The sequence below is a fragment of the Arvicola amphibius genome, chromosome 5, assembly GCF_903992535.2.
Source record: "Arvicola amphibius chromosome 5, mArvAmp1.2, whole genome shotgun sequence".
NCBI classification, from domain to species: domain Eukaryota; kingdom Metazoa; phylum Chordata; class Mammalia; order Rodentia; family Cricetidae; genus Arvicola; species Arvicola amphibius.
The window spans coordinates 137,992,972-138,019,057 of NC_052051.1; the positions used below are offsets into that span (position 1 = coordinate 137,992,972).

General features: G+C 37.5%; 1 protein-coding gene across 1 annotated transcript; it reads right to left on the reverse strand.

Annotated features, from left to right (window-relative positions):
• Positions 1–27: 27 nt before the first annotated feature.
• On the reverse strand, positions 28–25,342 carry Txnl1 (thioredoxin like 1). Its single transcript, XM_038329859.1, has 8 exons — positions 25,047–25,342; positions 17,912–18,008; positions 15,406–15,579; positions 13,506–13,628; positions 11,700–11,769; positions 10,313–10,485; positions 7,884–7,988; positions 28–266 (listed from the first exon to the last, which is right to left on the reverse strand). The coding sequence occupies exons 1-8, from the start codon at positions 25,142–25,144 to the stop codon at positions 237–239; spliced, it is 870 nt and encodes a 289-aa protein (XP_038185787.1). The 5' UTR covers positions 25,145–25,342; the 3' UTR covers positions 28–236.
• Positions 25,343–26,086: the final 744 nt, after the last annotated feature.

Sequence of the window (26,086 nt, forward strand, 5' to 3'; positions counted from 1 at the left end):
AGAATGCATTTATATAGAATGACAAAATTTAAGCTTGGCAAAAGTACTGACTTTTATTATTTACAATTGCATGTATCAAGATTACAATAGAAACACTAGTGATACCAACTGAACAAAAGCAATGATTTATTGGTAATGGCAACAAATAAAAGATTAACAGTTTCCGAAGAGAATCAAGCAATTATCCAGGAGCTGCAAATCTGACTGCAGTTAAGTCTTCCAGTGTCTTTTGTACCCTAATGACTTTCTCCTTTTTTGCCAACTACCTAGAAAAACAAAAATAAAAAAATGTACAATTTAATGATTCTAAATTATGTTTTAAAATAATATTAACATGGTAATGATTTCAAATGACTTTAGTCCTTTTGTCCTGATATTACTTTTTGATCCTTGAGCCTTTTCTGCATGCACTGTGCTCGTATTGTGGCAGCAAACTGTGACGCCCCTCCCACTAAACACAAGGAATTAAACACATGCAAGCTATTTCCGGTTTCCCATTCTGTTTTAAGTAATATAATTTTTCCAAACCAGGTTGACAGTTTAGAGAAGTTAATAATATAAAAAGATGCTATGAGCAAAACATTCTTAGTGTACTAGTTTTAAGCAATTAGAAACCAAATGTCAATTACAAAATCTGTATTTAAAAGAATACATTAAGTTTATGTCTTCATGTCAACTGATGGGTTTCTAGGCATTTCCTTCAATATGTAAACATGAAAACAGACTGAAAATTAAAAATTCTTTTCCAGCTTTTAAAAAAACCTGGTTGCTAGAAATAGACTGTAAGAAATGTAAAAAATAAACCGTGCATCTGAGTGATTTAAAAAAAATCTATCTAGTCCTTAAGTCTGTAAAAATACCTGATTCCTATAAATGTAGTACCCAAAAATAAATAAATGAATAACAACACAAAAAGAACCTGGTGTCTACTAGTAAGTCATGAAACAGGTTCTCTGTTGGGTCTGTGGTCTAGAGTAATTTACCTAAAGAACAGAGTTTATCATTAGTTAATATATTTTCACAGCATAAATATCTCAAAAAATCCCTCTATAATGTACTACATACATATATATCACTTTTATTAATGCATGTGCATGTATATACATGCACATGCATTAATAAAAGTGATTCTGTTCTTAATGGTAATGTCTACAGGTCACTAATATATGTCTGGTCTATAACAGAAAATAGCTAGGTCAATGCTATTCATGAAAAAAATACTTAAAAACTATTTCCATTGAGAATTAGAAAGTAATGTTTGTAATTTTTGTTGTAGTTTGTTTTTTCCCTCAACCAGGGAAAACTTTTCAAGAAATTCCTCTTTGGTCCATGCAAACTATGGCAGACTAGTTCAGAAGTCCAAGGGACAATAGTGTCAAACAGAGAAAAGTGGACAAGAGTAAGGAAAACGGCTTTAAAACACACCAGAATGCAAGGGAGAGAGTACCACCTGTACCATAAGTGAATTTTAGCTGACAGACAATGACAGCATTATTGACCACTATATTACTTAGGAAATGCAAAACATAGAGCTATTAGATTAAGCAAAAGAAAACAATTAATATCAAAACAAAATTTCAGATGTGATACAGCAGAAGATGCAAGTCTGCATACTGTTTCACAGGGTGACAACTCTCAACTTGCCAATATGTATTCTCTGTAAAAAAAGAAGAAATTCAGCATTCCATGCGGATTCTTACCCCAAACATAAAGCTTTTCATTCTGTCTTAAGTCTTTATGTTACATCTCAGATAAAACAAAGTCTAGGTACATCAAAATTAAATGTTAAAAACTTTCATTCAGTAAAGAATCCATTGGTCTTCCGTATTAGATTCAACCCAGCCTGTTTAGTCCATAAGTTCTTCAACTGGACTTGAGCTCACATGGGTAAGCATGAGAGAATACAACCACAAAAAGATTTTGTGGCAAATGTTCCAATAAGAAAATTCACAATTTGCAATTAAAACCCAAGGAGTATGTGACACTGCTCTAGTTAGAAAAAAAAAGTTATATTTACTTTCCAAAACAATTCTCCTGTTCCTAATATAAAACTTTAAAATGGATAAAAATATTACTCAACTAATTAAGCTTGAAAGCATTTTTAACATAAGTTTTACTCCAAAATTATTTCTTAAAATATTGAACAAAATTAAATAGGAAACAGCAGAATGTTAAAAAATAAATAAAACTGCCTTGTGAGCAACATAATATGGTAAGAAAATTAAGGCACCTATAATTGCAAGCAAAATAAAGGGCCAACTGAGAGTCATGAGTGGGATGAAATCTGAAGGAAGAGGTGGTTGAGGCAATCTAGGTAACAAGAAGGCTGATCCAGGTGCTGAAGCTGAAGAGATCTCGCAGCAACAATTGAGGACATGGGGAGGGTGAGAGTGGGAGGTGACAGATGAGTAATGAAGCAAGGAAGGGGACAAGGAGACAAAGTCTATCTTTATATTACTTCATTAAAAAAGAAAATCTTCCAGTTTTAGTTCATTGAGTTGTATTAAAAAAGCTGAAAAATAAACAAATAGAAATGTTATAAAATAGCGTATGTGGTAAACGGCCAGTTTAGAAGTCGACTTTATAAAAAGTGATAAAACGTGGTCTACTTTTCACATGCACCTGTTACCTAAGCAAAAGCCCCAATTTTGTCACTTGTGCACACCTGTATTTTAATATAACGCAATCTATGTAAAAAGCCTTTAGCAGAGAAAATATTTACTCTTAATTAAAACTGCAAGCTTTTCATGCTGTACCATGAAGAATGCATTTACAGCAAATAGCCAAGTATGCATGGTGCCTTTGAGGGCCAAAACAGACAAATAGAGGGTGTATTCTATTCTAGCAACTCTAAAGTGAACTTACGAAGCTGTAACAGCATGCAAAGTCATCTAACGTAGCTATCCACAACCAAGATGTACCCATATTACCTTCGCTTCTGTCAACTTAGTGACGTAAAGGGAGGTCAGTGACATGCTGAAAACTAAAATCATCTACAAAGAACTCACACACAGAAGATATACACTGAAAATACTTAAAACTTTCTATTTCACGATCCATTAAATCATTTTACATAGATCTCTCTCCTCACTGTAGAAAAGTTATCAAACCTATCTTCACTGAATATAGGATACACACCAAATATACTTTGAAAATTTAAAAATCATAACATAGATCCTTTTAATATCAGATTAAATTGTCAAAGGAAAGATGGTTGTGAAGGAAAAAACATCACTGGCTGGATCATGAGACTACTGTAACTGTCTGTTACGCTTATATTGCCTTGAAAGAACACAATCCAGTTACAAGCAGGGAGAATGACTGCTGTGACATGGTACTACAGGAGCAGGAAAGTCAAATGTATTACTGTTCCAAATTAGTATCCAAAACTCACAGAAAGTTTTTAATAACAAACTCTGTAAAAGGACCAAATGAGCCAATCTCACATAAATCCTCCTATGCTTTTCTGCATTCAAGTTATTGTTTCTTAAATATAAAAATAATCATAAAAGAAAATGAGTGACTGCAAGAAGAATAAATCTTACCCAGAAGCAATTAAAGAAACAATGTAATATTAAAATGCTTAATATAACCAAGAAAAGCATTTAACCAATTAAAATTTCAATTTTGAAATCAAAGGGCTCAGAGTCCTGTTCTTAAATTCTTATAGCAGTTCCAATAATGCTGCAGGGACCCTAAAGCTGTTCTTTGAGGACATCTGTGAAGTCAAAACCACCTACGGAATAATACTAAGCATTTATTTACTTGTTAAATTCTCTTTCTCTTTCAAATACATATTTTGTTTTCAATGGAAACATGGGCTGAGTACAAAACAGAAATTACCATAAGAACTCTATTAGGCTAGTAAAGAAATTCATAAAAACATAAAGCTGCATTTCTCTTAAGTGTTTTTTCATTTCAAAAGGGGTTTGAGTTTTTAAATTTTAAGTATATAAACGTTTTGCCTGTATGTATATAGGTGGATGGTGTGTGTGCCTGGTGCCAGCAGAGATCCGAAGAGGATGTATGAAGCCCTGGAACTGAGTTCCAGACAGGTGAGCCACCAAATCGAATCTGGGTCCTTTATGAGAGCAACAAGCGCTCTTAACTACTAAACTGCCTTTCCATGTCATGGAGAATGTGCGTTTCATTAGAAATATCACTCCTAATTTATAATGAATTTATTAATTATAGTTTTTTTTAATTCCCAGTCTGTTTCTGTTAAGGCCCCATACTGGTAGCAATCACCCACTCTCAACCAAACTTGCAGGAAAGCAGTTGGACCTAGAAAAGATTCTGAGTGAAGTAACCCAGATCCAGAAAGACACACACTGTGCTGCCTGTTCTCTCTCACCTGTGGTTCCTACACCAACTTCAGATGTGAGTGTACAACATGGAGTGTCACAGAAACAAGTATAAAGGGACCATGGGGTGGAGGTGGAGCCTGAGGGGGAAGAGCAGGACATAGGTGATATTTAGTGGGAAATGGGAAGGGACTCCAAACAGGGAGGAGGGAGATCAATCCAGGAGGAGGGGGGACAAATAACTCCAAGGTGGTTTGATAATCAAGGAATCATATTTTACATTTGCCTAAAATTATACAAAATGTATATTAGCATACACACACATCTTAAAAGAAGTTAAGCAACTTGCACTAACAATGCTCCCAACAAGAACCACAGACTAACAAAAATCTCAGTACCAGACTCAAGAAACCTTTGAAGGCTTGGTCAGTGTAGTCCAAATGACTACTGAAACCGAACAGATTACCAATGTGGCCCTTGGTCATTTCTCAGGGGTTGAAGGTCAGACCCTATTGCTGAGGACCGCACATTGAGGATACACGACTCAAATGACTTGAGCTGGATCTGACCTGAAAGCCTCTTCCTGTGGTCTAACATTCGCGATTCCAGAAAATACTATGAAAACTAACAGAGGAAGGAAGCAATTAATCAGCCCTACTTAGCCGCAACACCTATGAACCACAACAAGTACCACATGGCAAGAAATGCATACAAGTGCAAGAAGTGGCATTCACATGTTGGCTGCAACCAAGAACTGTCAGCTTCCCAGGCTAGTGAGGTCACGGGTCTTAGAAAAGAATCTATTACTGACATTTTGTTAGACCAGCATAATCCTTCCCACATTCTAAATCTTATCCTTACATCCTCATTTAAGTGTGGCCACCATATCTCACCAAAGCTTTTTCTTACATAAAAAGAAACGAACACAATGCACAGATCAACGGATCATGGGGAGCCTGCTCCAGAGGATATGTCTACATCAGAGCTCCTGCATCTCCGGTTGAGGGAACAATGTGGAAGGGGGGAAAGAAAGATTCGAAGAGACACTGTTGCAAGTCTGCTATAAAACAGTATCCTAGAAAAGGCTGTATAAACAAGATGGGAACAAGCAAAAATCAATGTGCCTTTTAATGTCGAAGGATCCAACTCGTAGACAAAGCACTACAGGGAACTATTGACTTCTTGCAGAAGAAAACTTGGCCTCTCTCAGAGATGAGTTAGCTGTTCCATGCATGTAAAACCATATACATGCAAAGAACAAAAACGGGTACAGCTAGTAATAATATAGGAGTATGTAATAAATATAATAAAAGAGGCTATCAAATTGAGATTGAGTGTGTGTAGGAGAAGCCTGAGGGAGGGTTTTTTGCCAATGGACTTAAAAATAGGAGGGGCCTGAAGGAGTCAAGGAGGAAAGTGATATAATTCTCTTTTACTTAAAAACATTAAAAATATTGTTGCTAATATATAATGGACTTGTTAATTGTAATTTAAAATTTTTCCAATTCCACTTTTTCTTTCTGAATCTCACTCTGAAACCTAGGAGGCGTCAAACTTGATAGCAACCATAGTACCTCAACTTTCCAAGAGCTGAAATTACAATTATGATCCACTCTACCAGGATTCTCAGGTCAATTTCGATTAAATAAATGTTAATAAAACTCTTCTTGATCCTCAATCACCTTTCATATTTTAAATGATACCTGATACTGAGAAGTTTAAGAACTGCTACTTTTAATGTATAATAAATTTAAAAACTAAATTAAAGAAGAACTGCTACTTTTTCATGATTTAAATAAGGTGGAAAAGATAAAGTTAATAAAAAATATAAAGCAAATACTCCTAAGCAAGTGCACCTCCTAAAAGCAGCTTTGGCAGTCAATGAGAACAGACCAAGTGACTTGATGGAAGTGAGACAAATACTTAAGCCAGTTAATAAGGCAAACCAGAAAGATTACAACTGAACAGCTGACTGGTAAAAATGCAGACGAGAATGTTACTTCTGTTAAAAAAAAGTTGGGTAAGCATAAGCTGAAAGTACAATAGGATATTGACACAAAACTTAACAGGAAGACATTAACATGGCTTATGGTAACAAATCTTACAAAAGAATTAAGCTGGTAACAAACTGCAACAAACAGTTAAAACCAATGCCAATGGAATTCTATTCAAGGCAGAAAAGCAGACAGCCAAACCATCTCTGTTTCCCACACATTCTCACTGGAAAATAAATTCTATAGGGTAAAAATAAAGCAGCTTGATACCTGCTTCTTCTGACCAAGCATTATGCACACACTAAACACCTGGATACATCATCATTCCTGCAGCTCCCAGAACTTAATTATGCTATGAGATAGTAAGAGTGACTGAAAACTAACCAGCAAAAATATGTATTATCCAAGCCTTCCTTTTTTTTTGCCAACATGTATCTCACAGAACCATCCACTGTTAAACAATTTAACTAATTTTCTATAATTAAATCAGGTCTGCAGATATCACCAAAAACAAATAGTTTTTCGGATGTTCTAATTCCATAGAGCAATTCCTTGTATAAAGTATGCTGGGAACGTCCTCCTCCATGAACTGGCAGCCCTAAGGAAACTCATCCCTGGTAATCAGCTCAAGTCCTAAACCACTGGCCAATGCAGTCAGCCATTCTCATGTGGCCAATGTTTCCTGTGGTCACACATTTCTACGTATACTGCTGTAGGTTGTATACTGCTGTAGGTTGTACACTGCTGTAGGTTGTATACTGCTGTAGGTTGTATTTTGCTGTAGGTTGTATACTGCTGTATACAACTGTATAAAATTGCTGGTTCTGTGTATTTAAGAGCCACCCACACAAACTGCTACTAGTAAGAAGCTGCCCCACAAAGCATGAGAACAGGCTGACCTTGCTCCCCAAAGTCCTAGGTACCCGGTAAGTTCCATGGAAACCTTCAGGTCTGCATCTTTGCATACTCATGTTACATATAATCACTTTAAATGTATTTGCTAAAACGTGTCCTTTTGGGGGGGGGGGTTCAAGACAGGGTTTCTCTGTGTAATCGTCTTAGCTGTCCTGGAATTCACTTTGTAGACCAGGTCGGCCTCTAACTCACTCAGATCTGCCTGCCTCTGCATCCCAAGTGCTGGAATAAAGGCAAGTGCCACCACTGCCTGTCTGTAATGTGTCATTTCAAGACACATACAATGCTTGGAAAATTATAACATATCCATGTGTTAAAATTATTCAAGTCATTGTAAATATATTTTCATTTTTGTCACTCGAATCCTTAAACATCTTACTATGTCTTTCAAGCAATAATTTAATTATAATTTCCCTATTATTCCTAAGCATTTTTGTAATCAGACTATTATTTTTACTCAGATATCATTCATTAACATTTATTCTATCAATTTAGTTATATTTACTGAAGATTTCTTTTAGTTAAATATCTCAACATGTTGCATTCACTTAACCTTCCATGAGATAGTTTTGAATCTTTATGTTTAAAAGCAATGACAACTAAAATATAAGAAATTATTCCTTTGAAACTGTATTTGTAATTTCCTTAATTGTCATTTGAACAAACTTACTCGTTTGAAGTCATTCATATTTGTTGCCTGCACTGGAGTACCAATGAAAGTAAAATATGAAATTCTCGTTGTCTCTTCTTCACCTTGATTAGACTGAACAAATAACTACAAAAAAAAAAAATCACATTTATAATTTTTAATTACAATCTATTTTTAATGAGCATGCTTTAGATTTAATTTGCTTTCTTAATAAAAATACCTTCCACCTTTGTAAGGATTAATCAAGACTTCATAATACTTACACTAGTGTTCCTAAAAAACTGCCCATTCCCTGTCTATACTGCAAATCTCACCTTCTCTAGAAATGCCTTGGCAAGACGCCCACATACGGAAGTTCACGGCAATTTAATGTGATGGTATAGAGAAGTCATAATTACATCCTTTACAGAGAACACTGAAAGAGTGTGAAATTCATGATTACAATGGGTAGACTGCTGTTGATACTTTTATTAAAATCAGAGTCTTTCAACTATGGAAAATCTCTGTAGTTGAATTTGGAAGAATATTCACGCACCCATTCTATTTCCTTGAATACGAAAAGAAATGATAGTGGAAATCTGTTCCTAAGGCTTTGCTCTGCCCTTTGATGTGTTTCAAAGCCCGACTCTAAACTCTTTTATTTTAAAATTTCCCTCAGTATATAAAGAATAGAAGCATTATTTATATTGGATTTTGAAAAAAATCCTCCATTAAAAAAATACGATAATGTAAAAATGTTCTCTGTTTAAAAATATTGTCTCTCACTGAACAGCAAGCACAGGGCCTGCGTGAATCTGCACTAGGTCTTCTGTATTATATATCATAGCTGAGGTTTAGTGTTTTTAATGGGTGAGTGAACAAGTGGGTCAATACTTATGCCTTTTCTTGGGTTCTTTTCCTTCTGTTGATTTGTCCTATTCAACTTGGTTTGCTTTTTTCTGTTTGGTTTTTTTTTTTTTTTTTGAGACAGAGTTTCTCTGTGTAGCCCTAACTGTCCTGAAACTCGCTTTGTAGACAAGGCTGGCCTTGAACTCACAGAGATCTGCAGTACCTCTGCCTCCCAAGTGCTGGGATTAAAGGCACTGCCTGGTGCCTGTCCAACTTAGACAACTTAGACGTGATGGTTTTTGTTTTACCTTGTTATAATCTATCTTGTTATGTTTTGTTGTTATCTCTTAGAAGCCTGTTCTTTTCTAATGAGAGACAGAAAGAGGGAGGGGGGATCCAGGTAGAAAGGGAGATGGGAAGGAACTGAGGAGTAGAGGGAGGGGAAACTGTAATCGGGATATACTGTATAAGGAAAAAAATATTTTCAATAACAGGAAAAAATGCTGTCTCTCTTCACTTGGATAACGTATGTTATTACTATCAGTCAATTTTATTGTTTTCATAGGCAACCCTAGTCTCCTTTCAAAAAGTTTATCTAATCAATTTAAATATAATAAGTACAATATTAAATCAGTCCCCAGTTTACTTATATTTGGCTTTTTAAATGCAAACACTCCTATTTTGTTTATACTTATTATTTTTAAAATTTATCTTTCTTTGATTACCTTGATCAAAACTATTACTTTAATTCAATGTTCATCATCACAAAAGTGAGAGGTATGTCTTATGTGTCTTATATCACTGACTAGATGTCGGGATATAATGCATGGTGTCTTGAGCAACAGTGTTCTACTATTATGTGACCTTTGTCTTAAACTTCATTTAGACAAAAATGTCTCAGGTAATTAAAGCTCAGCTTGTTCACACAGCTTTATATGATCACAGAAACTGCCTATGTCCATTGAAACCCTCCTGAAAAGAACTTAACAGTGTTCTCTGATTATCCCTCGATACAAAGGCATCATCAGTCTGGCATGGCTGGAGTCAGAGCTCTCTGGCTGAGCTCTCCTTCCATTCCACTTAAAACCATCTCTGGCAGTATCCAACATCCAGATACACCTTAGCTGTGTCTTAAAATGTAAGACCATCTTTGCAAAAAGTCATTTTTAGCTGGACATAGTGGCTCATGCCTACAATTTCAGAACTTGGAAGGTTGAGACAGAAGGACTGTTGTGAGTTCCAAGCCAGCGCAGGCTATATAGTACATTTCAGGCCAAAGTGGGCTAGAGTGAGATTCTGTCTCAAAAAACAAACAAAAAGCAAAACAAAACAAAATCCTTTTTTAAAAGCCAGCTTTAGTAATACTATAGTAACTATACTGAAAGACTACAATTTGAAAAAGTAAACAGAATTTTTACACAGGTACTAACACATCACCAATTGATAGAGTAATCATAAATATCTCCAGTTTAAACAAACGGACAAATCCCATGAATCATCCTCCATTCCTCAAATATACCGGACAAACTTACTTTAAACGATCATTTAGAATCACCTAGGACAGAGAAGACAGCCCTGCTGTTCACCAACTAGAGGAAGATATATTAACAAAATGCACTCACAGTTACACTGTTAACATTCTGAAATTTAACATAACGAAGAGGAACAATGCCATCTTCTTTAATGTCATCTTCTGTCAGTTCCAGAGCTTGAGTTGGCTCACTCCTTTCTGCCTCCTCAAAATCCATAGATCGGGGTAGGTTGATAAAAATTTTTACATATTTAGGACCTTGACCTATAAAATGGTTTAAAGAAAGAATTGAAGTGCTAAAACTACAAACACACTATATTTTCCTATATCATCAATGCATCTTATACAGAACCTGTGTAAGGCTACATATATATTGACACACAACAACATACACAATTTCAAAACCTTCTACTAAAAGTTCTAAAAACCTGAATATTGACAGTCAATCTTTCTCCTCTAATAATCATTTGCTGGTTATCTTCTTAGCCCAGTTTCACTTTACATTAGGAATATCTGCTAAATATTAGGAATAAACACACACACACACACACACACACACACACACACACACAAGTATACACATGTGTATATACATAAACAAGTTTTTGCCCTCAGTGCCAAAAGCCACACTATGAGCTGGATGTGGTGGGACATGCCTTTAATCCCTGCACTTGGGAGGCACAGGCAGGCAGATGTACATAGCAAGCTCCAGGTCAGCTAGGGCTACATGGTGAGATTCTGTCTTAAAACAGAAAGAAAAGTTATACTATAATAAATACAACATTATCAGTGAGGAGCTATATGTAAGGTAGCAATGGATTTTGATAGTATATGCAGGTGAACAACCTTTCATAAAATAAACAATATACTAAGTTTTATGGTTGCCAACAACTAGCACATTTTGTTACCTGCGAGGAAAACATCATTAGCATTAACATTTATCCAAAAAGAAATTAATCATAATTTAGCATATCTTACTTTTCTTAGATATCAGATAAGGAATATGCCCACTTTACACCACTTAACTCCTTCACTGCCAGTATATGATTTAAAACTCAGATATGTGGCTGATTTAATCATACTAATTTCCATAGAATTTATCTACCAAGTACTTCATAAAATTTTATTATTGAAAACTTATTAACATAAAAAAGTATATAAAAACAAACAAGTAGACATTATTAAACAAAGCCTTGGTCAGGCATGGAGGCATATGCCTTTAATCCCAGCACTCAGGAGGCCTGGCCAATCATTATTTTTGATTCTAAAAAAAATACTGTTAAATATCTAGAAATGAGAGGAAGAATCGGTACTCTGTAAATTAAGGGGAAAAACATTTTTACTTTAATTCTTAATAATCCCACATTACTTCAATGAACACATGGAAGAACGACCTCTATTTTAAAAAAGTTTTAAATGTAAGCTAACAGGCTTAACAAAATAAAAAGTTAGTTTTTAATTAACCATCCTTTACTCACCATTATCTGGTCCTTGAAATTTCATGGAATACAACTTAACAGGTTGGTTGAATGCCACAGTAATAAGCAGCTGTGAGGGAAACAGTTTCAGCACAAAATGACTTGTCAACACCATGAATACAAAAAAAAGGCTAAGGGGAGATAAAATAAAGGTGGCACAAATCTAGTTCATCTAACAAAACCACTGCAATAAAGAGATTCTGTATGCTGAAATTAACTTCATCAGTTTGACAGTTAAGAACAGCCACTATCAATTACTTATGTAAAGAATGGCAGAAAGAAAATAATTTAGGTGAATGAACTGAAGATCTAGATCTGGGGCTGGAGAGAGCACTACCTGCTTCCCTAGAGGATCGAAATTCAATTCTCACACCCACACAGTTGCTCACAGGCATCTGTAACTCCCAGTCCCGGGGATTCAACACCCTCTTCTTGCACCTCCAAGGACACCAGGCATAAAGTGATACAAAGACATAAATGCAGATAAGACACCCATTTGCATAAAATAAGTATTTTAAAAAAACTAAGATCTTGTGAACTACAAACTGGCAAGTAACGTACATTCCCACAAATGAAACAAAATTCTCAAATAAAATAAATGTAGTTCTTAAATTTTAATATGTAACACATTTTTTCTAGTGTGTCAAATACTTAGTCATATCACGTGACTACTGAAAGGTAATGCAGTCATGCAGAAAGATGGACCCTCACATGAACTGTGATCTAAAATTCACAAAGCAGGACTCCTGGGACCAGGAATATGGCTCAGTGTACACAATGCTCTGAAGTGGTGGAGGGAAGAAAGGCCTCCACAAACTTCATCCTAAATTTCTCTAGAAGGCCACATAGGAACTAAAACACCAATGCTGTCTAGATTCTCTCAGAAGCTCTAAGTTATCCATAAAGTTTCTTTTCATCCAAAATTGTTTACTGCTAAACTCCTACCCTGTAAGAAAGACTTCCTTTAACATAAGATTTCAGGAAAGCGGTAGACAATGCTACAGTCTACATTGTCATGTTTTTAAGCCACTATACACAGTAATACGGTATGAATCATACTTCTGAAGCTGTAACCCTGGATAGAAGAAAGGGTTTAGACTTATTTCAAAACTATACTAAGGTCTAAGAAAACAGCAAGACTACTTCCTCTGGTTATACATCTTACTTTTTATACTTGACTTATTAATACTGTGTCCCAACAGCAAGCAAGACATGTGCAAGGAGCTGAAGTGCTGGGAAAAAGCAGGTGAGAGGGAGAGCCAGACACAGCAGGTCAGCAAGACATCCGGAAGATGTCAGCAAAGAGTCATTAACTCTTACAAGAAGATGCAACAAACATGCAGACTTCAGACGTTATAAACTTTGGTGCCCGAGTAGAAGAGAAAAATTTCCCACACAGTGGAATAGGAGTAAATTAAGGAAAGCAACACCCATAAGATAAAGATGACGTGATAGGTGGTTACCCTTCTTTCTCTGTGGCAAAAGTAATACAGGGGAAAGAAGAAAACAGTTTTTATCTGGGACTAAGCAGTCTTCTAAGGGAAGGCTTATCTAGCCAATCGTTACTGCTCAGACACAAACTATCTGGATAGGAAAAACACAGAAAGCAGTTCTTAAAAAAACGACCAAGTGATGGTGGTAATCTAAGCAGTGGTGGGGCTAACCATGAGCAGAGCACATGGCACCTCATACAGAAAGGAGATGGATCTGGACAGTGATGGGATAGGAGTGAGAGGGATGTAGTCATAAGGAGAACTCTACAGAGAAACAAGAGCACGGAGAATGACAGTGCCGGCGCCCAATTACCTGCTCATCACAGTCAGATTCCAAGAAGGACATGTCTTTTCGTAAACAGTTGTCAAAGCCATGCTCATCACTTTCATTAAGACATTCACAACCAGCTTTGTTAATAAAAGGCATTAAATCCATCTGAAACAAAAGAAATCAAAAACTCAGGCAAAGCACTTAGCTTTAATGTAAAAATTATAAAGACTCAGATCTATGATTCTTTCTAGATTCAGCAATTTTGAAGAAAATGTTTGTTTTAAAACAGTTACTGAAATTTTTATAATGGTCTTTTCCTTTGAATTTCTGACTGAAATCTATCACTAATTATTAAAGCAAAATCTAGGCTTACCCTATATGGTAAAGTATTAGAAATCCAACTTTTAGGTCTCAGTATTCCCCAGGACACTTACTACAAGGAGCTTATGAATTGTAAGTATGTATTTTGTGTATCCCAGAAGCCTCTCAAGGGGACCCAGGACACTTTTAACACTTGGGAAGCAGCTCTAAGAAGCACAGGGCTGAGGCTCCACCTTGGGTACACAGTGAGTCTGAGGCCAACCTAACATGAGACCCCCATCTCAAACAAAACCAAACCAAACACAGCAAAAATAAATGTACACACACAAAAAAAAAAACAAAAAAACCCCACCAAACCAAAAGAAACTAACAACACCACAAATCCAATCATCAAAAGATGACCTCTGTCTCCAGGACTTCATGAGAGGGCAAATCCTGACTGACAAGGACAAGCTAGCAAGCATCAGCAGCCTAATCCCATTCGCCCTAAACAGTACTCCGTACAAGCCCCCATGGGCCCCTCCTCCTTTCATGATATCCAGGTAAGAGCAGGGTTCTTATAGTATTTTCCTACGCTTTCCTTAGTCTTAACTGTGTTTAAGATGTTTTATAGAGTATATGGCTTCCTGTGAGATACTTAAAGTCTGACCCAGGGATGATCCCATTTCCCAAGCGTTAGAGCTACTTTATCCCAAAAGCATCCTCAGGGGCCAAATTAGAAACCTGTCTTCTAGTCTCCATGCTTATAAATAAACTTTATCTTTCTCAAAACTTGCTTCAGCACACTAGAAGAATAGGTATCAATGACCCAGTTCAGTAATTATCAACCCCAACTCAAAAAATTGTTTACACTTTCTAATTGGGTGCTGTTTTAAATAAATACTAATGGTGTAGGCTAACAGGAAATAAAGATCCCCACATACAACATGCACACAGACAAGCTGTCATGTCTACCTGACTAGTTTTTCAGCTTGAATTTAAAGGGTTTACAGACAGAAATACACTGGTTTGCTTTACTGTACCAAATATAAACTTTTTAATGTAGTAACTTCAACTTGAGAAACAAGTGTAGACCATAAAATACTATTTCTAAACTCCGCTTCCTCCCCGAAGAATCTCAAACCATGCAAAACTGCATTAGAACTATTTATACTATGTAGATTAGAAATATTATCCTTTGAGTTCTTTAGCCTCCATATCAATTTAAAAAATAGTACGTTATTGTTAAAATACATTTAATACTAAAGTTACATTTGATTCTAAGCCAAACCAAAACAGACTATAGGAGGCTAAGTATAAGGGACATTTTACATAACTATAAAATGAGAAGTGTTTTCAATCCCATGTCTCCACTCACGGAAAGAAGGCAAGCACTAGAATAGGCTACTTAATAGTTTAGAAATCAATTTCGAGTGACAAAGAATTTAGCAAAAGAAATTTAGGGGAATGTGATTTACAATGTAGATTTACGGTTATAATAGACCAACAAAGCTCAATAGCCCACTTTAGTTTGAAAAATCCTCATTTGAAAGTATTTTGAATTAATAAGAAAACAGTAAATTTCAATTCAACCACATAACACCAAATTTAAAATACTGATTTTGCTCTTCTGATGACATACATAGCCCTTCGGAATGTCCGTGTCCTCGTTGCTTCCAGGATCATTTTCTAGATGCTGCTTGATTTTCTCTTCTAGTCCCACAGCATCTGCTCCTTGATACTGATCGATTCTCACTTTGTTTCGAAAAAACAAAAATGTAGGTGTTGCTGAGATGTTGTTCGTGGCAGCTGTTCCCTAGAATAGGAAAATGGTGATAAAATTAAAACAAATCATATCATTTTAATTTTTCATTCTACAACTTTAAGCAAATTAAAAAGCACAAGTCCTAACCAGAAACGTAAAACAATGTGCTCCTAATTATTATTTAAGAAAAAACAGACTGGGCTGCAGAGAAGGTGGTTCCAGAGGATGGGAGTTCAATTTCTAGCATCCATATCGTAGCTCACAACCACCTATATGACTCCAGTTCCAGGAGATTCAATTTCCTCTTCTGGACTCTGCAGGACCCAGGCACACATGTGGTACTCAGTCGGGCATGACAAATGAGAAAAAAATTTAAAGGCAGCCCTATAAGGGAGTTTGTACGGAGACACAGCTACATTACCCATACACCCACATATAAAACAGCTGCATTTGTCTCTTCAGACATTAGTTCTACTGTCATATACTTTACCCAACAGGACGGCTACCTTCTAATATTAGCAGAAACTGTGCTTTATGGTAAGCAGCTTTCTTATAATTTCACAGTATGAATTTTTCAAAAAGAAATAACCAAAGGCTGGGCATGGTAGTGCCTTTAACCCCAGCACTTGGGAGACAGAGGCAGGCAGATCTCTTGAGTTTGAGTCCTCTGGTCCTACACAGAGAATTCAGGTCAGCCAGGGCTAAATAAGACTGTTTCAAAAGAAAACAAACAAAAATAAGGAAGGTAATAATGAGTCAAAACAAACCACTGCTGCTAAGAAAAAGTATCCACCTAAACAAGGAGAGCCAGTCTATACCACCTGTCAAAGAAAGGGTCGGGGCAATGTTTTCTGACTTGGAAAAGGGACACGCTCATCCATTTTCTACTCTTACAGAACTGATTTTGGGTCATCTCTAGTTCTACCCTTTAATACTGAATGGAAATTAATAATAACCAGAGCACCCTATTTAAACTTTTCATGATAAGGACTTAAAAATCAGCAAATCTGTCCTCTCACATATGCAAATTGTATGAAGAGGTACAGAATATATATCATTCAAAGAAAAAAAGCATAAAGGTAACCAAGGGATATCTTCTCTAAATATCACAGGTGACCTACTAGAACAGTGCTACCTTAAAAAAAATAAGAGAGACAGAAATATGAGCCATACATGTGATCGTAAATTTCCTGGTATGTATAATAAAAAAGACTAAAGTAGCCGGGCGGTGGTGGCGCACGCCTTTAATCCCAGCACTCGGGAGGCAGAGGCAGGCGGATCTCTGTGAGTTCGAGGCCAGCCTGGTCTACAAGAGCTAGTTCCAGAACAGGCTCTAAAAAAGCTACAGAGAAACCCTGTCTCGAAAAACCAAAAAAAGAAAAAAGAAAAAAAAAAAAAAAGACTAAAGTAAAGTCGATATATTTTAGTGAAGTCGATATATATATTTTCAACATACTAAATATAAAGATAATGAAACAATTTCTTTCGTAAACTAATATACCTAAAATAAGGACAGTGATACTACCTATTAACATTTAATGTAGGAAAACAAAACTAAAGTGTGCAATGTCAGACTTACACATTCTTACACATCTTTCTGTTTTGTTCTCATTGAAAGAATATAGCTGGGTAGTGGTGCACAGCTTTAATCCCAGCACTCGGGAGGCAGAGAGAGGTGGATCTCTGTGATCCCTACCATTAGAAAAGTTTAAGACAATTCAGATTGCGCAAAAATGTTTGTAGAATATACTAAAACAGTACTTTTACCTCTAACACACAGCAAACACTTACCATAAAAAGTAAGACATCAAATAGAAAAACTCTTGGAATAGGTAACTTGACAAATGAGGTTCTTAAGATTAAAAAATAGTTAATAGGTAAATCAAGGAAATGCAAATTTAAGCTACTTTTACTGCAACAGGTAAACCAAAAACAGTATTTAGGATGAGGAGGAACTGAGCTTTCTATCACATACTGTTCTCAACAATGCAGAGTATAACCACTTTGAGGAGAGTGTAGGGACATGCTTTGAAGATAAGATTATAAGTGATGAAATTAAATCTAACTATTATCAAACATTCTCCACTATAACTTTATGATCAATAAGCCAATGCCTCAGCAGAAGATATAGAACTATAGAACTGCCAGGTAACCTGCTACTTTAACAACACTGCATTAATTTCACCTCATATTTAAAAAAAAAAAACTGGTTATAAAAGTGTATTATTTCAAATGTAGTCAAAATGGCATTCATAATAATCCTAACATTCCCATCTTCTCAGGAATAAGTACCACGTGAATAAAGACACAATAGGTAATATTAATGTTGGATTTCAATCTATTTCATGAAAAATAGAATGAAAAAAAGGTTCTTCTGCCTTACCTGGCACTGGTGTACATCTACTTCCAAGAAAACTGCCTGAGGATACTTATTACTCATAGAACTGAATGCTGGAGCAATCCTCAAACACGGTCCACACCTGTGAGAAAGACAGAGCTATATTCAGAAAAATAATATAAACACTGTACTAACTTATGCTATAAAAGCATTTATCAGGTTAAATAAAATAAGGCAAACATATTCTTGGCTTTAGGCACTCTAATATATCCATCTGGGCCATTTATAATACTGTATAAATGCCAATATCGCTTTAATGAGTTCAGAAACAATATTAGGTCTCAGGCTTAAGACTGTAAATCTTTCTGTTTTGTTCTTATTGAAAGAATATAGCTGGGTAGTGGTGCACAGCTTTAATCCCAGCACTCGGGAGGCAGAGACAGGTGGATCTCTGTGAGTTCCAGGCCAGCCTGGTCTACAGAGCAAGTTCCAGGACAGCTAGGGCTGTTACACACAGAAACCCTGTCTCGAAAAACCAAAACCAATAAACAACAACAACAAAAGAATACAAAGGAAAATAAAAAGACATGTATATAAAATGGAAAAAAATAGTCATTATTGTCAAGAAATCAATCTTCCTTGACTAGGATTAATATACAATCTCAAAATTTTTAAAATGAAACTAACAAATTTATACTCTAACATTTATGGGGAACATCAAGGACAACCTAAGCTGAGGTTAAAAACTTTTAAAAAATCAAGAAAGACCTATCATAAAGCTTTACTAATTAACAGCACACAATAAATTAGGTTGAACATGTTATTTAAAAACTTTTAGAATTCAAAATGACCCTAAACCCCAAAACTGGGTATTATATCAGCCCTCAGAAAGTGTGGATAACAGAGCATTCTAAAATTTCAAATGTTCAGATTTGAGACATTTTCCTGGTAAAGTCTATGTATGTTAACTATTCTAAACCGAATAAAACTCTGAATGGTGAAACACTCTGAACCCACACATGTCAGGTAACGAATACACAGCTCGTAACCTAACACAAACAATCACCATCTAAGAACTAAAAAACAAAGCTCAGTGTGCTAGTTCACACCATTAATCCCGGCACTTGGGAGGCAGAGGTAGGTGAATTCAAGACCAGATTGTCTACACAAAAATTCAGGCATCATTAACATATGAGGCAATTTTAAGCAGTCTAATATACATATGAAACTACTGAAAATAAAAATATTTGAAACACTATGTAAAATAATCTCAAATTTCATAAAAATTATAAAGTAAGTATAATCAAAGATTGAGCAAAAGAAAAAGAATAAAGGCAAGTGAGGCAATGAAGAATATAGCAAACAGACTCAACTCTAATTATACCAATAACATTATAAGTAAATAACTTTAAAAAACTGGCCGAACAGGTTTTTCTTAGGGAAAGTCCCCCTTCTCCTTTCTATTCTGGGGGTGGGGAGGGAATCAGTGATACTGAAGATGGCTAGTAGCTTTGTTATGAGTTTGAGTCTCATTTGGCTATAAAACAAATCTTGCTGGAAAATATATGGAAATAGAATGAGCAGCCTCTTCCCTGGTGTTGAAATATGTTCCAACTGGTCTCTGGTATGGTTTGTAGAGATTCAGTTAGTTGAATGCTACAAAGGAGAATGGCCTTTTGGATTGTGCCAGCATAGCTAGCATTGTTAAACAACTGTAGCAGGCTCTGCAAATAAAAGTGATCTTGAAAACTCCCCCCCCCCCCAAAAAAGAACCCGGGCTGGAGAGTTGGTACAGTGGTTAAGAGAGCACTGGCTGCTCTTCCAGAGGTCCTGAATTCAATTCCCAGCACCCACATGATGGCTTACAACCATATGTAATGCAGGCCAAGCAGTGGTGGCGCACATCTTTAATTCCAACACTCAGGAGGCAGAGGCAGGTGGATCTCTGTGAGTTCAAGGCCAGCCTGGTCTACTAGAACTAGTCCTAGGACAGGTTCCAAAGCTACAGAGAAACCTTGTCTCGAAAAACCACACACAAAAAAAAAACCCCCACCACCTTATGTAATGCAATCTGCTGCCCTCTTCTAGTGTGCATGAGGACAGAGCACTCATGCACATAAAATACACAAATAAGTTTTTTAAAAAAGAAAATAAAAAACAAATTATGACTAAGTGTGGTGGCACACACTTTCCATTCCAGCACTGGGGAGGCAGAGGGAGGCTGATCTCTGCAAACTGGAAGGCAGCGTGGTCTACAAAACAAGTTCTAGGGCATCCACAGCTACATAACAGAGAGACCCATCTCAAAAAACATACAAACAGAACTGAAGGTCAAAAGTTAAGTAAGCTGTTCAAAATCCAACATTCTAGTTAGCAAAAGGGCCGGCCACAGGTAGGGCAATTTATAAATCCAATCCAATTCAATCCAATCCCAGTTCTTTAAAAAGAGTTATTGAGTTTTTATTAATAAAAATTTCCTTGCAGCTCTAATATTAAATGATATTCATAAGCCTGTTAACTTCTTCCCTGTCTTCTACAATAGCCACTGCTCTTAACTTCAGTAATGCCTGTGTAAACATATATACAAACATGGATAAAGAAAATGAATGCACCCTGTAAAGTCTCATTTCAGAAGGCTTGTTTTTCCAGAGAGGATAACTTTCAAACAGGCCATTTCTGAATGTATTGTTTTTACTAAAACACAGCTATGTCCATAACCAGTTCTATAAATCACATAAAATATTTATTTTAATAAACGTTATTAATAAGATAATATACTTTGGCCACTTGTAACATTTCACAATTCACAAAAATGTTAAATCTGGTCACCTCATTTAACATTTTACAACTGCTAAGAACAGGGGTAGGGGAAAGCTCAGTAGCAGATCATTTGCCTGGCATGTGTAAGGCCCTGGGGTCAATCCCCAGCCAAAAAATAAAAATTCCAAAGAATAACGTCCTAGATTCTAACTCTTTAACCATTTTCAAAAGTCCACAACCGATCTCCAGCGTTTAGTTGCTGTTCTTTATAAAGCAATGGCCCTACTACATGCTCTTCAAGAAACCATTTACTCTTAAAAAGAGTAAGACTCCAAAATACAATTTGATTTTCATATAGTTTAAGTTAAGGCAAAACTAACAGTGTTAAAATCCAAAAGTGATGGGAAGGAGCCCTAGGATGCAAGAACCTGGGACTGTTGATGATGATGTACTTCTTATACTTAGTGTTGGTTATAAATAAAAATTGAAAAATTATCCAAGTACTTATTTTAGTAATTAGTGTACTTTTGAATATTAATCATCAAAGTCACCTCCCCAAAAACAAACCAACACCACTAGCATCAGTTAGGTAACAGATACCTAACCAGTTACAAAATAAGGCCCGCTTTAAGAAAACAAAATACAAGCCGGGCGGTGGTGGCGCACGCCTTTAATCCCAGCACTCGGGAGGCAGAGGCAGGCGGATCTCTGTGAGTTTGAGGCCAGCCTGGTCTCCAAGAGCTAGGTCCAGGACAGGCTCTAAAAAAGCTGCAGAGAAACCCTGTCTCGAAAAACCAAAAAAAAAAAAAAAAAGAAAACAAAATACAGGGTAAACTGTAACTGGAAGATCTGACTTACTGGGGGAAGTGATATACTCACAATTTCGAGATAAAAATCATTCCTATTATACAAACAGGGAAGAAACCATACATTCTTTTAGGTTAGAAACCAAAACAATAGACCAGCACTGTTGATAATTACTCTGGTTATATTTAAGAAGCAACTATTTAGAGACAGTATTTTGAAAATCTTATCAGAATAGGCATTTTTAAAACGCATTTTTAAAGATTTAGTTTGTGTGTTTTGCCTGCATGTATGTATATATGTATGTACATATGTATGTATGTATATATGTATGTATATATGTATATATATATATATATGGACTGATGGCTGATGGACTTGGAGGCCAGAAGAGGGCATCATATCCCCTGAAGCTGGAGTTACAGGTGGTTGTGAGCTACCAATGTGGGAGCTGGGAATTGAACCAGGGTTCTCTGAAGAACAGACCATGCTCTTAACTGCTGAGCCATTTTTCAGTCCCCAGAATAGATATTAACATATAGAATTAATTCTCTTAACAGTACAAATAGGTCAGTTTAGTCTCATCTTTCTGGAAAATATAAGAGAATAAACTGGATTGTTGTTGGGTTATAATGTTAAGATTATAATGCAGACAGAATTGTAGTTAATTTGTTCAGAGCAATCTGTATTAAAAAATGAATTAAAGCAGAGATTGAAAAAGATGTAATATGTCAATGTCCACAGTAATTTTCATTATTTTTAATAAGCAAGCACAAGCTAAGTGTCCATCCACAGACAAATGGATAAAATGGTACATACACACAATGGGATATATTTGCAATCCTGACGCATGCTATGCTACAGATGCACCTTGAACACATGTACGTGAAATGACCAAGAAGCATACATTGTTATGCTTGCACTCACATAAGATGGCTAAATCGGCCAATTCCCAGAGACAGAAAGTGCAGTGAAGGCTACCAGGGAAGTAGGTGGGTCTGGGGAAGGTGAGGTCTCACAGGTTTGCTCTTCTGGAGAAGTGAGGATGCGGAGTTACTACTTAACAGGTTTGGTTAAGTAGATGAAGTCATTTTAGGAAATCATGGTGATGACGCCATATTACTGTGAATGCACATAATCCCACCACATTACACTCTTTCTAACTGCAAAAGTGACTGCATATGGAGGTGAACACCCATAATTCCAGCATTCAGAAGGCTACGGCAAGAGGATCACAAGAGGCTAGTCTGAGCCTCAAAAAGAAAAAGAAAAAAAAGTAAAATCAATGTTATGCCCTATACATTTTACTCTAAAAAGAAAAATGGGGCTTGGGGTGTAACTCAGTGGTAGAGTGCCTGCCTCGTATGTTCAAAGGCCCTGCAAAAACACTGAAGAGTTCTTGAAGATTACTTGAACAAAGCAATCTATACACTGAAAATTAATTTAGACCAATGGTTGATAAGCCATGTGCAATTTAGCTTGAAGTACATCATTGAAGTGAAAAATCAGATATTAGAAAGAATTATGCCCTTAACCTAAAATGAGGTAACATTAGCTTTCCCTGAGCAGTTCTGACAGACTTTATTGGACATGGTTATTTGCAAGTCCAGTATAAATAAAGCCAGTTACGTTGCCAATGAGCTCAGGGGGGAATGAATGCTAGGACTGCCCATGTTTAAAAAACGTGAAGGATATTTGATATTTTAAAAGTAAGAAAGAATGTTAAGGGTAAATAGAACCTTACTAGATTCATAAATGTTAAATACTCTTTTAAACTAAAAATGCGATCTAAATGTAAGCACTTACTTGCCTTCCGTTTTCCAAAAACTGTTATTTTCTTTGCACTGAGTCGCTTTAACAGTAAGTATAATCTAGCTCTTTACCGCTCAATCCCCACACGTGTGTTAACCACGCTGCAGACCGCGGACAGGAGTTTCAGCAGCAGCCATGTCCCCCACCTTCCTCCTGTCAATCTAGCTGCTCATTACTCTGCCCCTGGTGCGGTGAGGGGGACAAATCGCTGAATGACAAAAGCGCAAAAGCTCCAACTGACCAAGATTAGAAGGACGAACTAAAAATGAGAGGCCTTGAAGCCATCGTCCTCTCCTCTGCTGTAGTCTAGCCAACAAATGTGCAGATGCTCTCCTAGTACAGACGCTCCAAACACGACCACAGCGCTAAAGCGCAGACACGTTTCTAGAGTTCCGACATTCCCTTGAGACTTGTCTTAATATATATGCCATGACCCAAGCTCTTTCATTTAGTAAATGTAAAAGTATCATGTCATGTGGGTACTCTATTTCCCTCAATTAATTTACTAACCCTTTCCAGTTCTGTGGAAGACCGGCCCAAAACAAACACCAACAGAACCCCTCTAAGCTGTTTTCATGTCTATTTGTACCCCAATCGCCTGAAGCTACCTACATTTGTATGTTTCCTCTGGGATTAAAAAACAACACAACTAACAACATGCGCAAGAAAACCTGTTACATAAACAGTAGTACTGGGACTAGATTACTCCAAGTTGGTATATGCGTAAAAACTGCCAGGTGCTCAAAGATCTCTAAACCTCCTAATGACGTACCGCTATATACAAGAGCTCTGTAAATACACACTGAATTTTGGCTCTTAAGGCCTACTTCCTATGTATATATAAGAACATTATTATACACCCTGTAAGCGATCCACCAGTTTTGTGTCCTTTACACTGTGACTTTATCCAAAGACAATTAACATCTTTTCAGATCTCTATCATTAAGTTAATAAGGTAATTTGGGTCGGGAGGTGATGGCACACGCCTTTAATTCCAGTACTTGGGAGGCCGAGGCAGGTGGATCTCTTTGAGTTCGAGGCCAGCCTGGCCTACAAGGGCTAGTTCCAGGACAGGCTCCAAAGCTGCAGAGAAACCCTGTCTCGAAAAACCAAAGGAAAAAAAAAAAATGGTAATTTGGTCACCACAGAGGTCTGTCCAACCGGGGACATGTACACACTGTATTTTGTGTCTGTAATCTGCATCTACAAAGGAGCCTAAGACAATACCAAGCATGGTACAAACATGTTATGTACATGAAAAAACATTATGTCCCATTAATTTAATTCAAAAGGCATCAACTACGCCTTAAGACTACGTTATTCGGACTAAATGGGCAGCCACGGCTGCATCTTCCAAAGGCTTTGCAGAAACGCGGGCGAAGAGAAAGCAAAGCGTTTGGAAAATTAAGCCTTGAGAGAGACGAAAATGCAAGCGATCGCCGGCTTTTCCGAAAGACAGGAACCGGCACAGGCAACAGAGGCTGGGACTCCTACAAGCTGGAAGAAGTCGCGGGCCGCCCCCAAGAGCACAGCACATCTGCGAATTTCAAGTCGGCGGGTTGGCATGTCCTGAGCAGGCGAGACCCAGCAGAGTGGTCCCTGCGCCCGCCCGGACGCCCCGGATGCACATATGAGACCCGCTCCCTAGAGCCGAGGCCTAATCCCGGCAGCGGCCTGGGCTGTGGTCACCGCCGGACATTCCAGAGCAGAAGCCGACAGGAGAACTGGGACCCGAAAAACGGGGGCGGGAGTGGGGGAAAGGGACCCGCAGAGGAATGCCAACAGGGCCCAGACTCGGCCTCACCCTCTCATGGTGAACTTGACCACAGCAAGTCTGGAGCCCGCCCCACTCAGCTCCGGCTGGAAATCTGGATCGCTGCCGACCGGCTTCACTCCCACCATCCTCACAGAGAGCCCGGCAGGGCGGCCGCGACGCTTCCGGCTTCAAAACGTAAGAAGAAAGGCCGAGAGAGGCCCGGGAGGGGCTGCGGGAGGCCGGGGCCTGGACCGGAGCGGTGACCACGGTGTGTCGTTCCCGGAGCTCAGAGTGCCGAGTCACGCCAGAGAGCAGACGAGCCGAGGGGGAGGAGACGGGCAGGGAGGGGAGTGAGAGAGAGACAAGGCGCGCAACACCCAGCAGCCACCGCGCGGAGGGAGCCTCGGCGCTGGAGCGTTCGACGTCATTTCCGCGCCTTCCGTTTGCTAGCTCACCTGAGCCTTGCGCTACCAGAATGGCGCAGGCGCGGGTGCAGACACAGACACAGACTGTGAGAGTGGGCGGTTCCGCTGGCGTTTTGAAATTGATTCCCTAGCTTCGCTGACCTGATGTTTTGTTTTGTATTTTTATTATTATTATTATTATTATTATTATTATTATTATTATTATTATTATTATTATTTTACTGAGGATGGACTTGGGGGAGACTGGGCGGCGAAGGGACTCCCCCTTTTCCCATACTGGGTCCATGGTTACTGCCTAAGGCCATAAGGCAACCTTTTTCTAGAATTTTGACAGTGATCCTGTCTTGTATTCTGGCCAAGTCCCCACGCACAAAATTGATGTTAGAAACGTTTCTTTACTGATTTCATTACATAGGGGTGCTCTCTGAGCAGTCATTCAGAAAGTATTATGTATCCAAATATGACAAACACACACACACAAACAAAATGGACGCAACAAGTTGCAAATAAATATTTGTGTGCTCACACACATGAGTATGTAATGAATATAATCAAAGAAAATGAGGCTAGCAATTTGAGACTGAGGGTGTAAGGGAGAAATTTGAGAGGGGTTAACTGAGAGGAGCAGAGGGAAGAAAGTACCAGGTAAAAGATGTAATTCTA

Coding starts and splice junctions, on each gene's coding strand:
- Txnl1 (XM_038329859.1), bottom strand. CDS start 25,144: ATGGTGGGAGTGAAGCCGGTCGGCAGCGATCCAGATTTCCAGCCGGAG. Junction 15,580..17,911: donor TAGATGTACACCAGTGCCAG/GTAAGGCAGAAG, acceptor TTCCTATTCTAG/GGAACAGCTGCCACGAACAA. Junction 13,629..15,405: donor CGGACATTCCGAAGGGCTAT/GTATGTCATCAG, acceptor CTTTTGTTTCAG/ATGGATTTAATGCCTTTTAT.